The sequence below is a fragment of the Squalius cephalus genome (assembly GCF_949319135.1).
Source record: "Squalius cephalus genome assembly, chromosome: 3".
In the NCBI taxonomy this organism is placed as follows: Eukaryota; Metazoa; Chordata; class Actinopteri; order Cypriniformes; family Leuciscidae; genus Squalius; species Squalius cephalus.
This window is the reverse complement of record NC_137124.1, coordinates 40,294,821-40,312,457: the sequence shown is the minus strand read 5'-3', so window position 1 is coordinate 40,312,457 and position 17,637 is coordinate 40,294,821. Positions and strand designations below refer to the sequence as shown.

Below are 17,637 nucleotides of genomic sequence, written 5' to 3'. Positions count from 1 at the left end.
ATACATGGTCTACATTAATAATATAATACAATTTAAGCGCTTCTCACTGGATCTCATGACCGAGACTGATCAGAGTAAACGCATCTGCTCTAGTAAGCTCGCACTGCGCTGCCATTTGGACTTTGAGCCGAGCGGATTAATGGTCTGTGTGGCGCGCGGTTCAAATGAGTTTAGTTCCGCTTTTGGCACATAAACATTATCGAACATTTATCAAACTCTTGATATCGTTTTATCGAGAAATATTATATTGCGATAATTATCGTTATCGTTTTATCGCCCAGCCCTAATCTTGTATCAACCACCTATACACATCTCTCCGGGCATGTTAGCTACCTTTCCATCCTCACAGACCCCTTGACCTGGTTTAACCTGGTTTCTGTCTGAGATACCAATACAGACTTTTACATGAGGCAAAGGAAAATCTCCAACAATACCTAATACAATTTTAAAAGTACAAATCAGGTTGGGTGCTGATAAATTTGTGACAGTACTTGTGGACAGCCTCCAGTTCACGCTCTTGAATGCCATTTTGTCTATTTGCGCTATTCAATAGGACTTCAGTATTTCTCTGAGAAAGGAGAAAATTGAACTCGACAGGTAACAAGTAATGTCATTTTTAGGAGTTGTTTCTTTTCATATGTGCAGGATTTGCTGTCTGAGCTGTCTGCTGTGGCTTATGTTGACATTCTTGATGGAGATGCGGAAGGTCATGTTCGCTTCAAGAGCCCTGAAGATGCACAGACAGTCATCACAGCCCAATCAGAATTTCAGAAAAAATACAACTGGAACCTTGAAATACTCTCAGGTTAGAAGGATTCTTTTCTTTTAATGTATTTTAAGTTAAAACTATCATTTTTAAAGATGAGGTAAAAAATAAATTCTCTATTGATGGATAAAAAGGTGATCATGAGCAGAGGTACTGGCAGAAGATTTTGGTGGACCGACAAGCAAAGCTGAACAGTCCTAGAGAAAAAAAGCGTGGAACAGAAAAGGTAACAAACTACTACAGCCTTTTACAGTAAAAATAAAGGCACTAACTGAGCTAAATAGATTTTAAGTGAAAATTAAATTACGGTCTTATTTCATCAGCATCACATAATATTTGTTGTGTTTCATAGCTCATTTCTAAAGCTGAGAAAATCATCATTGCTCGGACCAAGGAAGCTAGCAAGCACATCCGCTTTGATGACTGACAGTATGAGCAATAATTCCTTCAACAACAACAACAAAAAAGTAAAAAGCTATTTTAAATGACCTTGCCAATAAATTGTAAAATGTTTCTGTTATGCTTGGTGTTGATCAGACCTGTTATGTTATTAGAATGTTCTGTAATGAATGAGTTTCATGTTGGAATTTCCTTTCAGAATGAAATTGTCTGTCATATCCACCATTATTATTTTTATATGCTTGACAGACTTTTTTGTTTTGTTTGCATGAGACATTTTAAGTTGTTTACATATCTTGTTTGGAGTCTAGTGTAAAGAATGCATGGATGTATGTATGTATGTATGTATGTATGTTTGTATGTATGTATGTATGCAAAATGTAGTGTGCCAACTTTTCTGAATGAAACAAGCAGGGTTACATACATTTTGATGTCCATTGAAGGCTCCAAAATCAATCAATATAATGTTTGCATATTGGCTTTTTTAAAATAAAATTTATTTCTGAAAGCATTGTTGTTTTGGAAGAAAGTCAGGACTCAGGAAGCCAGGAGTCTGGACTCTGTTATGGTGGGCAGGGGGTTGTCATTGATCCAGTTCCAATTGGGCCCTCCCTTATCACAATATGCAGAAGTAACATCCTTATCACCCCCCAGATTGTCGCGACCCACCACATCAAGGAACTCCTCATTTGTACTGATACAATCTATGCTCGACTCACCTACACAGATTATTCCCTTTCTAGTGCGTTAAATTCCTGTCAACCAAAAGCAACAAAGATAACGGTGCGCAAGACGATCAAAACCAAAATCGCCAACCAGTTACCCCCATAGATTCGTTTTGTCCCCAGAAGACCCTCTTTTGTAAGTAAGACCAGGGGTGCTTCTTCGGGAAGGAGGGGGGGGGGGGGAATCGAGTCAGCCGACCTGTGACTGATTCTGAACGAACTCGTCTTTGAGACGAAAGTTTTCTAACGCATTTTAGTCAATAAAATGTTAATACAATAGTCTTCTGAGCAGAAACTTTTTTCTTTTGGCTAACGGTATGTCATGAATGCATCACTTGCCAAAATTGGGGGTGACTAGTAAGGAGTTATATAAATGTAACGAATTATTACTACTCTCCCTCAAAACCTTTTTTTCCATTTGCATTCACGCAGGCCAAGTGGCCATAGGCACTATAGGAGGAGTAAGGGAGTGATGCAAGCACGGCAACGATCTTTATAGCGTTACAATCAGAAAGCAAATACACACACACACAAAAAAAAGTCTAGTAGGCCTATCTAAATATGTTGCCGCGTGCATATAAATTAAAATGTAATTTATAACCAATGTAAATTATATAATTAGCAATACATGCATAATCAAACTGTCTACAAACAAGGAGGTCGACAACAGAATCGGTTTTCTAGATGGCAATGTATGTTTATTTTAAAACAACCACAAGTAGATTAAGTGTTCATAAACTGTGGCACTTAGGCCTTTTTTTGGCCGTTATGCAAAGTAACAGACTATGCAAAATCTGTCTTATCCGACAGTAATATGTGATTCTAAATTAAATAAAATTCTAAAAAGTTACAGACTATTCGTTTCTTTATAATAGGCATGCATAAATCACAATCATATAGGCTACCATCTGGGCCTGCACGGCAGCAGGAAAAAGACGCAGAGATGTAAGACACCGTGTCTCTACCTTACGATGATTTTGGTACACCAAAGGTAGATTTGCGCTCTGGAGTTCGGCTGATAAACTCTGCCATGAGACCCTGAATATCCAGATCATCCAAAATGTTTTTGTGGATGTGAAGCAGTGCCATGTGAGAAAGTCTACTCTGAGTGATAGTGCTACGGAGCCAGGTTTTCAGGCGGCGAAGAGCTGAGAAAGACCTTTCGGAGCCAGCAGTAGACACTGGTAAACAGAGGCACAAGTGGATCAGCCGTTCCACCTCGGTGAAAAGTCCTCTTGTTTGTGGATGTAGAGCTGATACAAAGCGAGCAAGTTCTTGGACTGAGTGGAATGCATGTTGTTTGGTGAGGCCACCCAGCATCCTCAGTTGCAGGCCTAGGGACGCAATGTCCATCTGTGGAAGCTGAAGGTTACTCAAGTCAGCATCTGAAACAAGGCCCTTTGCAGAATCCAGCAGCACTCTCTCCCTCTTTGCAGCTGTTGACAAGCCAGCTTGATCGAATCTGCGCTCCATTTCCGAATTCATTAAATCCACTGCCTCAAAAAAGTCCCGTCGCCACTTTAATTCACCACTGTCTGCTAAATCCTCCAGCACAGTGGTGTCCCGAAGACGATTTGGTGTTCTGCTGACCCTGGAATCTTTTGGCCACTTCAGGCTGAGAGCAGATGCAGACGCTTTTGCTTTCAACAAAATAGTGTCCACAACTCCTTCTCCCCTCAGTGCACCTATAATAATAATAATAATAATACATGTTATTATTTACGTTTAACCCTCTGAGGTCGCCGGCGCGTTTTGCTGGATTTTCTTTACATTGTAGCACAATAAACTTAAATTACTTCGTCATTTATGCTCATACAGAAAAAATAAATATGAAAAAAGAATCTGTGATATTTCTACTTTTTTATGTGTCCACTTACAATCAAATCAAAACATTGCGCTTTTGTTAAATAAAGAAAATAAACAGGGTGTGCTTTCTTCCTCTCCGTCTGAACTTTTTTTTTTTTTTACCAAGCCAACGCGCGTAAAATTAGTTTTTATTTGACCACATCAACAAAAGAGATTGACATGCAAATCGTCCACAAAAAAATAGCAATTATAGGTAACAAAAGCAAAGAATAAAGCTTACCTATGCGCTCTTTGAGAACTTTAATGCACTCAAGTGCACCAGAAATGCTTGCATCAGCCTTCTGCAAACTTCTTGCCACAGCCTCACAAGGTCCAAACATAGCCTCACAGCACAACAGCCCGAAGACAGTTCTGCCCTTCATAGCCTGCTTTAGAAGTCCTGATATTTTCGACCGAGTCTCCCCACGAACACTCCGGTCCTTTTCGAGAGCTCGTAGGGTCTCCAACAGCGCCAGGCCGTGCAGCCATATCCTTGCAGGAGTCTGGATATCGCCTTGGTCCTTACGCACCATTTTGTCGGACACAGAGCTGCGACATTGGACACGGGTTCTCCGTCGGGGAAAAGAGACTGATACAAACTCTTGCGTTTTGCTGACTCTCGGATGAGGTTGGAGGTGCTCTGTACAAAGTTAAATACGTCTGCGACGAGAGCCACATCCCGAGCCACCTCTTGCAAAGCAAGATCCAACGAGTGATTGCAACAGTGGACAAACAAGGAGCCAGGGCAGACTTCTGCAAGACGCGCACGTACGCCGGTGAAACGTCCAGACATATTACTTGCCCCGTCAAAACAGTAGCCTTGAAGCTTTTCAATCGGCAGGTGCAAGCGCAAAAATATGTCAGTGATGCACCTGAATAGAGTGTCTGCTTTCGAATCTGGCGCGCTGTAAAATCCCAAAAACACACTCTGTTGACACAAATCAGCATCCACATAATGCACATGGCAGGAAAACTGCTCGGATGAGCTAATGTCTGTAGTGCCATCAGCCGTCAGTCCAAAGTAATGAGAAACCATTGCCCCAGAAACCAACCTTCGCTGCACAGCATGTGCAAGCAGTTCTATCATCTCGTTTTGGATCGTATCTGACAGCCAGTTATCCCTGCGGAGCATCCACTGGCGAGCTGCGGGAAGCGACTCGGTGCGGTCAATCATCATACGCCAGAAATGTCCTTCGCGGTGATCGCGGCCTCGGAGAGGTAAGCCCTGTCGGACCAAATAGCGTACTGACTTGAAGGCATCTTGGAGAACCACTCTGCCAGTATTCTGCTCCTTCGCAACCGCGTCTGACAGCAGGGCACTGATCAGTGTACTATTTAGCGCAGCTATTTTGTTCACAGCTTCAAGGTGGAATAATGACTTCTCGTGATCTCTAAATTTTTCTGTGGCTTTACGCCAATTCGAAAATCCCCCTCTGATGAATACGGCGTCAGCTCTGTAAAAGTCATGTACCAACTTTTTGGCTACTACCACAGAACAACAAATAAAACAGTGCTTTGTCAGTGTCATTGACATAATGGAGCCATTTCCATCTTTCAAACCAAGCTGATTTAAACGATCTTGAAAAACCTTCAGTCCCAAAGCGCTTGGTGGGGAAGTCGAAATTCCTTGGCTGAAATGGCTCAGGTGGTAAAGGTGATGCTGCAGCAGTCTCACTCTTGTCTGGGGCAGACTGAGAATGTTTTGAATATGAAGTGCTAGCGTTAGTGTCACCAGCAGCCTGGTCGTATTGGCTAGCACCGGGAACGACAAAAGCTAGCTTGTACTGCTCGGGCGTAGGGGCTGTAACGTTACCTCTGGATGAGGAGTCAGTTGGAGAATTCTTCTCGCTAGTCCTCGGCCTCGGGTTTTTGGGGTTGGATTGAAAAAAATCCTAAATTCTCTTTTGAGACATGGCTAACTAATTCTCTTGCTATAGCGCTGATATTGATATAGACTAACGTTATATCACTAGTAGTTTTTTAGACTAGGTATTTTGTTTTTGTTTTGTTTTTTTGTGCTGCGTAGGCTGAATCGTAATCGCGTGATTCGCGTCAAGACACCTGATTGGCTAATACTACACACTGAAGATAAATTAAATAATTTTTAATTAAATAATTACTAAAAATATCCCTCTCTTCATCCCACACCCCAAACATGACATACAAAATGTTGTGGAACAGAAACAACAACCAGAGATATTTATAAGCTATCATTTTATTGTCATCACAGTTTGCCAACAGGGGGTGCTGCAGCACCTGCAGCACCCCTACTTCCCGCGTCCATGTTTCCTTCCCATCGGGACATCTCCCTCCATACACATTCCCAAAGAATTCGTCTTTTATTTCAGCAGAGACTTCATGAACTCATTCCTATGGTTTAAACAGACAACAGTAGTAGTAACAGTCAGAAGTGGGAGTAAGTCACACATGTGCAAGTCACAAGTAAGTCTCAAGTCTTAACCTTCGAGTCTCAAGCAAGTCCAAGTCAATTTTGTGAAAAGCAAGTCAAGTCAAGTCACTGCTTTATGTCAAGCAAGTCAAGTCAAGTCAAGTCAAGTCGTAGCCTGGGTCACAAGTCACTGGCAAGTCATACAAACGTTTGATGATTTCACTGAATTTATATATTAAAATAAGTTACAACTACAGAAGTTGTGGACTATGGTTTTATTTGCAACATTTTTTTTAAAATATGTATTTCCACATACAGCTGAGTGGTTACTACAATAAAAATCTAAAAAATAAATAAAATTTCAAACTACATAGCCTAAAATGTAAATGTAACTGAAATTAGGCCAACATTAAAGCATGAAAAAATAAATATGCCTCAAAAATTGCAGAAGACCATTAAAAGGTATTAAACAATTCACAATTCAAGTATAATGGTTCCTATGCCACCAAATGGCATTCTTCAAACTGGCATCCCCTTTATATAAGTTATGTAAGGAATAATTGACGACAGGCCGTTGAATTATTAGAAAAATAATGCACACCCGAGGTGGTAATGCGGTCACGACGCGAAGCGGAGTGGCCGTTCACCTCGGGTGTGCATTATTTTTCTAATAATTTAACGGCCTGAAGTCAATTATTCCGCTTATACTACAGTTACCACACCTCGAAACATTGTTCAGATTATGTATTTCAAGACGTTTGTAAAGTTTTTGTCATTAAAACGCTCTTGTATGTAGGACTAATTTCTTACGCATTTAATCCAATGCCTCCGTTGCTAATTCCAAAACGTCATTTTAGAGTTAGTAACGGAGGTTTGAGCCACTGATAGCAGACTAATGCTGGGGACACACGACTAGCTGACACATTCTCTGTCAAAGACTGTTTTCATCGCAGCAGCAGATTTTAAACACAGACTGAACGCGCTGAACACGCGTTTGGGCATGATCAGTCATATGTATCAAATTACATTCATAACCGGCCTTAAAGTGTGTCCCCAGTTATTAATGCAGTTATTCGAGAGAGAGATGTTGCAATAATGAGACAGAAAAGCATGTGCGTCAATATTATTATTTATTTATTTATTAATTAAATTCCTTTTAATTAATTCGAATTCATTCCTTTTTTTCTATTATTGACAGATGACAGACTAGCCAAATAAATGAAACACAAAGCCCTTTTAACAAGTAGGCCTTTCAATAATTATTTATTTGTTATATTATCTGCAATAATAATCCGTGCTGCAGGACTATCCATTTATTTAGCCTATATTCAGTTTAATTTTCTATTGATTATAGATAGGACTATATACTTTATTTATTCAAATTAAACTGCATGTTTCCATTGATTGTGAAGCTAGACATTGAAAATTCCAGATCAAGCGCATGCGGCTAAATGTTTTTTCTTGTTATGAATTGTATCCTATTTTCCGTTATTACTGTTAACTACGCGAAGTGATATGGAACTGTAATGCGGTCAAGACCTGCCTGGAACTACTTTAGCTGTGCGTTTCCCTGAAAATAATGCACACCTTAGAACGTTCGTCAACCAATCAGATTCAAGCATTCAACGGCCCTGTAGTATAAATATTTTTAATTATGAAGTTAAAACCGCCAATAGGTGGCGCCAAATCACCGTCTTAATGTACGAGTCATAGAAGCATTCATTCAACTGATTTGTTCAAAACGGCAGATTCGTTATGGAACTAAGCAACTTGGTCACTGAATCACAAATATGCATAACTCTTTCTGTGGCTTGTTTGGAACTATTGTCATTGGAGAAATAGAGCAAAAACAGAGAATATTTGGAATATTATGTCTAAAATGTCACATCACAATATTCACTCTTTGTTTACTGAACTGTTTTATAAAATCATTATCACATTTGCAATCGCGCCAATATTCTGGAAATATTTTTTAATATCATATATAGGCTAATTATAAAAATAACTCATACTAGGGCAATTTTTCCACCACATTTTGAATTTTGGGTGCATATTAATTCTGCTGGCATTTTGCCCCCAACCCCCTGATAACATCTAACCCTGCTTTAAAGGGCACCTATTATGCAAAATTCACTTTTACATGGTGTTTGAACATAAATGTGTGTTGGCAGTGTGTGAGCAAAACCACCCTAGAATGATAAAAATCCACCCAGTAGTTTTTTTACTATCTCAATAAATCATAAGCACTGTCCCAGAACACCCTGTTCTAGATTTCCCTCACTGTGACGTAGAATTGAGCTAAGCCCCACCGACGTGATTTGATTGACATCTGGTTTTGGCATAGACCCCGCCCTCGGTGATCTGCATCCTCCATTGTTTCAACGACAGCCGGTAATGTCTAGTCAGAAGTGTGTTGTGGGATGTAAGAATGGACATACTAGTCTTCACTGACATCAGAGCCACTGAAAACGCAGCGGATGGATTTTATTTATGAAGAAAAGGCACCACTTAAACTTCCTAAATACGAGATTCATTTTCTGACTGACTGTTTAGTGAACGAGGGTCAAAGTTAATCCTAAAATGTGGATCGTTGCCTACAGTTCGCGATCTAACGTCACCTCCAGAAAAAGTAAGTGTATTTTATGATTTTTGAGCAAATAGTCATTTCAATCGATGTCAGCCAGTTCAACAACAAATGCGTCTAAAGCTATTTATTGTCGTCGTGATAGGATGTCTCAACAAACAACGTCAGACAGTTTTATGTCACGTAGGCATTTTTTTGCAGCATTTACAAATGTAAATAAATTAAGGTCTGCTCTATCTCCATAGACAGTAGGCTATATAAACGTTTATCTCCCTCCCCTTAAGAAATAAATAAAAAAATTCGTTTGTACTTAGCAAACTTTATCACAGTAGTGTGTGTGTGTGTGTGTAGTTTCAAAAAAAGTGCGCGAACGTTATCACAGTTCGTGTGTGTGTGTGTGTGTGTGTGTGTGTGTGTGTGTGTGTGTTGCACATCCATAATGGCAAAAGGGACGCGATTAAAACTTTGTAAGTACATAAATGTATCAAATAACCATTCCGAGACGTTTAGTCCATTCTTATTCATGTTTATTCTGTGCCGGAGTCTCTTCATCATCTAGGTCCAGCAGCAGGGCGGGGATATGCAGCTCATTTACATTTAAGGTGGTACAGGACAAAACAGCTCTTTTTAAAACAGGCCCCAAAAATGACATTTTCAAATGGTTATAATAAATTAACTGTGGGGTATTTTGTGCTGAAACTTCACAAATCCATTCTGGGGACACCCAAGACCAATATTACATCTTCTAAAAAGGGGCATAATTGGTGCCCTTTAAAATACAAATATATAATAACAAGCAACAATAATTGGTTCAAGTAAAGTATCAAAGTAAGTAATTATATTGGTTTTAATGAACAACACTGTTAAAATATACCCATGTAAAATAAATTATATAAACTAATATAAACATAACTTATGTACATAAATAACAAATGCCTGCAGAGGGCGCCAGCGGCCTGGTTACACTAAGGCATTATCAAATCCTTGTTTAATATTGTCCAAACAATTAATTCAAATGTCAACTTAACCTTTCATATTTGACCACTTCTGTACGATAGAAATGCTACAGCCACTGTAATTTCTTGAACAAGAACATGTGCACATCAAAGTATGCAAACTCAGAGCGAGAGTTTAAACTTTTATTTTGAAATCGCTATGTTTAAACTTTTATTTTGAAATCGCGATGAACAGCAGTTTGAGAAACCCAGACACGCTCAACAAATATAAATGATAACAGTACAACTATGAAACACAAACTGTGTCCGACTTGCGTTCCCAAATGCACGTTATTGGAAACGTAAACAAACAGCACTGCAGAGACTGAGTTTGCTTGGAGCAGCGTTTACTGTGGCCGGAGCTGAGGTAATTTTAACATGTAATCTGCACTCATGTAATTGAAGCGTCTTCTCTGTGAAAACAAACAAACAAACAAACAAAAAAACAGAGGATATATTTATTTAACTGAATCACAACCTTTATGATTTCACAACAGCACTATGCTATATTTATGACTGTAAATGGTTTTAAAGAGCATCTTGCAGGTTAGAAGACCCAACAAGTCAATGTATAGAAAAATAATGTAGGAACTAGATTTTCTTTAAAAAAAAAATTAGAAATACGCTACAGTGGCTTCTGGAGTCGTTTTTGTGAGAAAATTTTACTTCCGCATCTGAAAATGGGCATGACGGGCGTGACGTAGCACGAGGGAGAGCGGTCGATTCAAACAACAGGGAAAAATGGATTGCAATGACATTTCGGACGCTGAGGAAATTGTTGACGGACCACAGCCATACAATTATGAGCCTGCTAGGCTGCCCAGAGAGCAGGGACAGGCCAGGATTAATGTTAGACAGAACATATTGGAACTTACAATAACAGAAACTAAGCTTTGATCAGGCGTTTGTCATGCTCATTAATATCCGCCCAGACTAACGTTACGTGATATAACTTAGCGGTTTCTCATCGAGAGACAGAGAGATATTTATTCCTGATACATTTTTTTGTTCCATAGGTGCTTGTGTGGGAAATGCGAGGCAATGTTTACAGCTGAGGAAAGTCAGTGTTGCAGGGAGGTGGATGCATACTGGGCCTTTGTGGAAAATGCCAAACTTCCATGGTTGCAGTTAGTGTTACTACAGTAAAGCCATGGTGAATGTTGCTGATCTGTGGACACTGGATAGTTCGTTCATTCATTGCACAATGTTTATTCCTGGTTTCCACGTCAGCGCTGTTTGATCCGTTAATAACGGAGAAATGTGAATATTTCTCACTAGATCTCGCAGCGATGTTATTACTTCAGTGGCGAATTCAAATGCTTTATTTACTGGATCTCGCAGTTACAGTGTTGCTTGTTCAGGCTCGCGCTGCACTGGTCCAAACTGATAAACAGTCCACACAAACACAATAACGAGTAGCTCAGTTTCGTTCCGCTTACATTGCGTTTGCCAGTTGATGTTGTGCTCACGCCTACATCCAGCGGGAGAACCCGAAGATGCGTGCACTGAAGGAACCGCACCAGCTCTGAGTCTCACCCGGTTCTTACTTCGGTATCCCATGTTGAGCTCCATCATATCGCCGGGACGATAATCCTCCGATCTGAAGTGAACGCTACACACGACACGACCGCGTTTTCCGAAGCCGACGCGGAAGAGAAATCCCGTCTCTTCACCTGCACAAACCGCACCCAGGCACGAAAGATATCACCGGCCTTTTTCTTGTTAGGAAACTGGTGGACTCGATGTCCTGATAGGCTGGAGTTTTTGCAAGCTCCACAAACACAAAAATTTACCATGACGATGATAAATTGAAATACAAAAACTACTGAAAACACACTGACTCACGACCGCTCTTACTGAATACCAACCTACTCTGCACTGAGCTGCGGCAGAGCACAGCACACATCTCCCTCGTGTGACGTAAAATGACGCGATGTTGAAAAAAAGCGGTTTGTACGAGCAGTCAAAGAAACGCTCACTTTATCTACTAAATTGGTGTCCTTATGTCATTTTAAAACATTTGAAATCCTGCATTATCTTTTCATATGGTATTTTCATACACGGTTATATATTCATTTAGATTTTTTTTTTACATGCAAGATGCTCTTTAAATATATCGCGTTGTCTTAGAAAACTGTGTAATTCTGCGGTTGTTGGATTCTCGTCTGTGGAACGCACCACTTTCGGTATTTTGCCCATTACTTTTTGGTAAATTGCAATCAAGGATTTTTTTAAATCAAGTACTTGACTATAATCGAGGAATCGTTACAGCCCTATACTGGTAACATAGTTTTATATTATTAGATCACAAAGAAATGCCTATAGACAATTAAATATATTTTCTCAATAACATATCCAAAAAACATATTTGTGTGTGTGTGTGTGTGTGTGTGTGTGTGTGAGAGCATGCATTATGGAGTTAACATGGAAAAATTTAGTGCAGAAAACTGGTGAAAATCATGAAGTTTAAAGTGAAAGTGAGCCAATAAGTGGTCTTCTAGTGCCCTCTGCTGGCCATTCTACTTATTAATGAAGTCTTTTCACATGTTCTTTTCACATGTGCTCACATTAATATTTAGACTCTAAAAATCACTTATATAACTAACTATTATAACACATTCATATTTTGTCAGTGTTTATCACTTCATTTGCACTGACACTTCACATAATTGCTAGTAATGTGGTAAATCATGGTAAATCACGCTAGAAACATAGTAAATCATGGTAAACTAAGATAAAATCATGGTAAACTATGCTAGAACAGGGTAAATCATGGTAAACCATGGTAAATCATGATAAAATATTGTAAATCATGCTAGAATGTGGTATATCATGGTAAATCATGCTAGAACATGGTAAATCAAGGTAAACTAAGATAAAATCATGGTAAACTATGCTAGAACAGGGTAAATCATGGTAAACCATGGTAAATCATGATAACTTATGGTAAATCATGCCAGAATGTGGTATATCATGTTAAATCATGCTAGAACATGGTCTTTTCCATCTATGATGTCAGTGTTTAAATGCTTGCTAAATAAAACTTGATGTCTTTTGATGCTTTTGTGCTTAAAGGTCTTAAAGGCCTTAACTGCTTGAACCCCGATAAATGCTGCTTGCAGCTTTAATTAGGGGTTCAAGCACGAAGTGCTGAAACCCTATTGTAATTGTGCTGATTTTTATTATTAGGGGTTCAAGCACGAAGTGCTGAAACCCTATTGTAATTGTGCTGATTTTTATTATTATTTTTCTTCTGCCGTAAAACGCATCGTGCAGCCCAAACCGTAAGACCTGGAACCTTGAAACTTTGCCAAATGGTAGTACAAAAATCGAGGAGAGGTTATCAAATTATGACCTCGATTGGCCCATAGGTGGCGCTATAGTGACCAAAAGCGCAAAACTGCTCATAACTCCTAGACCATATGTCGTAGACTCAAGTGTCTTATATCATTGGAAAGCTGGAACCCTCGAGAACAAAACGTATATCTCCGATTTCATTTCCGGTATGCAAATTTTTCCGCCATTTTGAATTTTGTCAAAAACCTACTTTTGCGAACTAGTCCTAGGTTTTTCGTCCGATCGGAACCAAACCAGTGCAGAAATGTTCTCTGGAGTCTGAATATCAATAATTATCGAAAAAAAGTTGAAATTTCGATTCACGGTCGCTAGGGGGCGCAAAAATATTGTTGTGGGAGGAGCCTATTTTACTAAAAGGGCTATAACTCAAGATGTAAATGAGGTATCTTCACCAAACTCGGTCCACATGTGTAGGAGTTCAATCTTGGGTCACAGTAAAAAAATCGCGACGATTGAACACTAGGTGGCGCTATAACATGAAAAAAACATGAAAAGGGCTATGACGACCTGACCGTTAGTCCGATTGACTTGAAAATTGGTATGCAGTGTCTTGGTCCAAGTTGCCATGTATGTCTTTGAGGACATTGGCATATCTCAAAAAACATGGCCGCCATCGGCCAATGAAATTTGAGCACCTATTAGACAAGGTTAACGGAGGCTGATCGGAACAAAACTCGGTAGGCATGTTCGACTCATGGTCCTAGAGGTCTGTAAGAATTTTGAAAGAAATCGGCCACTAGTTGGCGCTAACGAGTTTTACAGCTCCGTAATCACGTGGTGTTACAAATATCCACACAATATGCATATCATTTGATAGACCTTCTCATGGAGAACAACTTTGCCTCAAGAACCATTGCTGTCAATCAAACCGTTCATTAAATATTCGTAATTATGTTAAAAACCTACTTTTGCGAACTAGTCCTAGGTTTTTCGCCCGATCGGAACCAAACGAGTCTAAGACAATTCTATGGACTCTCTAGGTAAATAATTATCAAAAAAAGTTGAACTTTTGCATTTTTCGCATGGGTATATTGGGTTATAAAGAAAATGGGCGTGGCAAAATGCACTCAAAAGCCTATAAATCCTAAACGAAAACACAGAACTTCACAAAAATTGATGCACATATTTGTCATAACATGCTAAAGGAGCCTGGAAATTTGTATGGAGATCGGACCAAAGGTAGCGCTATAACTGTTAAAACGCTTTAAAACCATATATTTCCTATGGTAAATTGCCTGTATTGGCTGTGAATGGTCTTTTCCTATGAAAAATTCCTATTCCTATCTATGATCATATCATTTTCATATAATAATGTTCATGACTCTTAATAAGCATGAAAAATTTCAGACAGATCAGACAAAATTTGCCTCTATAACAGTTAAAAAGGTAAAAATGATATAACATGTCATTAAGCCAATAAGTGGTATTTTACTGCCCCCTGCTGCCATTTCATCATACTGCTCCCTAATATTGTCATATAATTCATATTTAGACTTTATAAAATCATTATTTTAACATTTTCAATCATATTTTGTCAAAACTCATCTATTGGAGTATTACTTGACAATTGTGTCACACTGAGATATTGAAATGGACGAAAGTAAATGAATGAAATGAAACGAAAGTAAAACGGGCATTTAAGCCACGCCCCCGAATACAAATTCACTAATAACTCAAAAACGGAAAGTTGTTGCACGTTCAAATTTTGATGGTAAGGTCCTCTCCAGGCTCTTGATCGAAACGTGTCGTCGCGGGCCTCCGTGGGCCTCCGTCGAGGGCTCCTCGAGCACTATCTATGCTCTGAGATTCAGAATTTTTCGCGTTCTGGTTACCGAGATATAATTGAAAAACCAAATTCCCATTTATTCACTCATTCATTCAAACACTTCAATTGTAAAATGCAAGCTATAATACCACTTTTGTCCACTTGAGGGAGCAGCAGGATTGCACATTACCTTTTCATTAGCTTTCAGTATTGGGAAACAAACAAATGCTTTAAAAAGCAATCTTTTTTATTATGATAGGGCTGTAGCTATCGATTATTTTAGTAATCGAGTATTCTATTCAAGTAATCGGATAAAAAAAATTGTAAAAAATAGATTCAAGTTAACAACAGCCTTTAAAATGACTTAAAATACAAATATATAATAACAAGCAACAATAATTGGTTCATGTAAAGTATCAAAGTAAGTAATTATATTGGTTTTATTGAAGAACACTGTTAAAATATACCCTTGTAAAATAAATTATATAAACTAATATAAACATAACTTATGTAATATGTACATAAATAACAAATGCCTGCAGAGGGCGCCAGCGGCCTGGTTGTTGTTACACTAAGCCTGGCATTATCAAATCCTTGTTTAATATTGTCCAAACAATTAATTCAAATGTCAACTTAACCTTTAATATTTGGCCACTTCTGTACGATAGAAATGTTACCAGTCACTGTAATTTCTTGAACGAGAACATGTGCACATCAAAACATGCAAACTCAGAGCAAGAGTTTAAACTTATATTTTGAAATCGTAATGTTTAAACTTTTATTTTGAAATTGCGATGAACAGCAGTTTGAGAAACCCAGATGTGCTCCACAAATGATAACAGTGCAACTATGAAACACAAACTGCGTCCGACTTGCGTTCCCATATTTGCACGTTATTGGAAACCTAAACAAACAGCACTGCAGAGACTGAGTTTGCTTGGAGCAGCGTTTACTGTGGACGGAGCTGAGGTAATTTTAACATGTAGGCTAATCTGCACTCATGTGATTGAAGCGTCTTCTCTGTGAAAAAAACAAACAAACAAAAAACAGAGGATATATTTATTTAACTGAATCACAGCCTTTGTGATTTCACAATGGCACTATGCTATATTATGACTGTAAATGGTGGGCTCTAGACTGCGACCAATTGGTCGCATTTTGCGACCATTTTTCCTGCAGGTGCGACCAAATAATTATTTAGGTCGCGCTGGCGCGACCACAACGTTGCCGAGCAGCGAATCCAAACAAAATGAAAGCGGAACGAAAATGCGCTAACTTACTCCTTTATGCTTCACAGACCGTTTATTAGTTCGAATCAATAATAGACAGCGCAGCCCATAGATATAATATATAAACGCGTTTATATATGATATCTATGGCGCAGCCTATGAGCGCAGCAGCCCGAACTTGCCAGTCGCGGGCCGATCTCGATCATGCGACACTGTTACTAGGAGATCCAGACTCTGGAGATCCAGTGAAGAAATCCATTGAATTCGCCTCAGAATTAATAACATAATCGCTGCGAGATCCAGTGAGAAACATTCCGATTCGGCGCAGAGTTCTCTGTTATAAACCATAGATATCAGATCAAACAGCGCTGATGTGGAAACCAGGAGAAACACTGGGCTTTCAGACCACAAATCAGCGACATTCACCATGGATTTAATGTAGTAACTGTAACCATAATGTGATAGAAATAGTCAAACACTTACAAGTACTAACTGTTGGGCGACTCATCTTTTTCCAGCACTTCAAAACTATCATATATAAATGTTATTTTTAATGTGATGACCAACACATTTTTTTTGTTCATCCTTCAAAAATGGTCTTATTTAATCTCTTATTTATACACTTATTTAAAAATAATAAAATAAATAAATTACCATTGTAAACAGTAGGATGCTTATTGGCTATTTTCACTCCCTAATATAATTTATTTCACTCGGTTTGCTTTTTAATTAATATTAAGACATTATGAATGATAATAATTAAAGTTAATTTCATCTACACCCTAAACTAAGCTTACTAACTAAGCTTTATTGTCAGCCCCAGTGCTACCAGATATTTTTTTGTAAAACTCAGTGTCTGCGGTGCCGCTGCCCTCAGATGTTAGTCTGGTGCCTGTGAACTTAAAATAAAACTGCACATTGTAATATCTGTACATTAAGTCTATTTATTATTAAATAATAAATAAATAATTTGTCAGTAGTTATTTTGGGGGAAATTTGAATAATTGCATTGCAAGTTGATTTAAGGTGTGCCCCTAAATTTTCTGCTTGTGCTCCTAAAATTTTCAGTCAGGGGCTACAGCGCTCCTAGTAAAAAAAGTTAGTCTGGAGCCCTGTTTAAATATCGCGTTGTCCTAGAAAACTGTAATTCTGCGGTTGTTGGATTCTCGTCTGTAGAATGCACCACTTTCAGTATTTTGCCAATTACTCGAGGGGTAAATTGCAATCAAGGATTTTTTTAAATCGAGTACTTGACTATAATCGAGGAATCTTTACAGCCCTATACTGGTAACATAGTTTTATATTATTAGATCACAAAGAAATGCCTATTTTTATACAATTAAATATATTTTCTCAATAACATATCCAAAAAACATATTTGTGTGTGTGTGTGTGTGTGTGTGTAAGCATGCATTATTGAGTTAACATGGAAAGACTGGTTTGATTTAGTGCAGAAAACTGGTGCAAATCATGAAGTTTAAAGTGAAAGTGAGCCAATAAGTGGTCTTCTACTGGCTTCTGCTGGCCATTCTACTTATTAATGAAGTCTTTTCACATGTGCTTTTGGATTCATTCATATTTGG

The 17,637-nt window shown here is 38.6% G+C and overlaps 1 protein-coding gene across 1 annotated transcript in view; it reads left to right on the top strand.

Moving 5' to 3' along the window:
• Positions 1-3,700, top strand: part of larp7 (La ribonucleoprotein 7, transcriptional regulator) — a 42,409-nt gene extending 38,709 nt beyond the window's left edge. Inside the window, exons 11-13 of the mRNA XM_079865356.1 lie at positions 646-805; positions 901-992; positions 1,119-3,700. Of these exons, the coding sequence (XP_079721482.1) occupies positions 646-805; positions 901-992; positions 1,119-1,193 (327 nt within the window). The 3' untranslated portion in view covers positions 1,194-3,700. The remainder of the gene's footprint in view (positions 1-645; positions 806-900; positions 993-1,118) is intronic.
• The last annotated feature ends 13,937 nt before the right edge of the window (positions 3,701-17,637 follow it).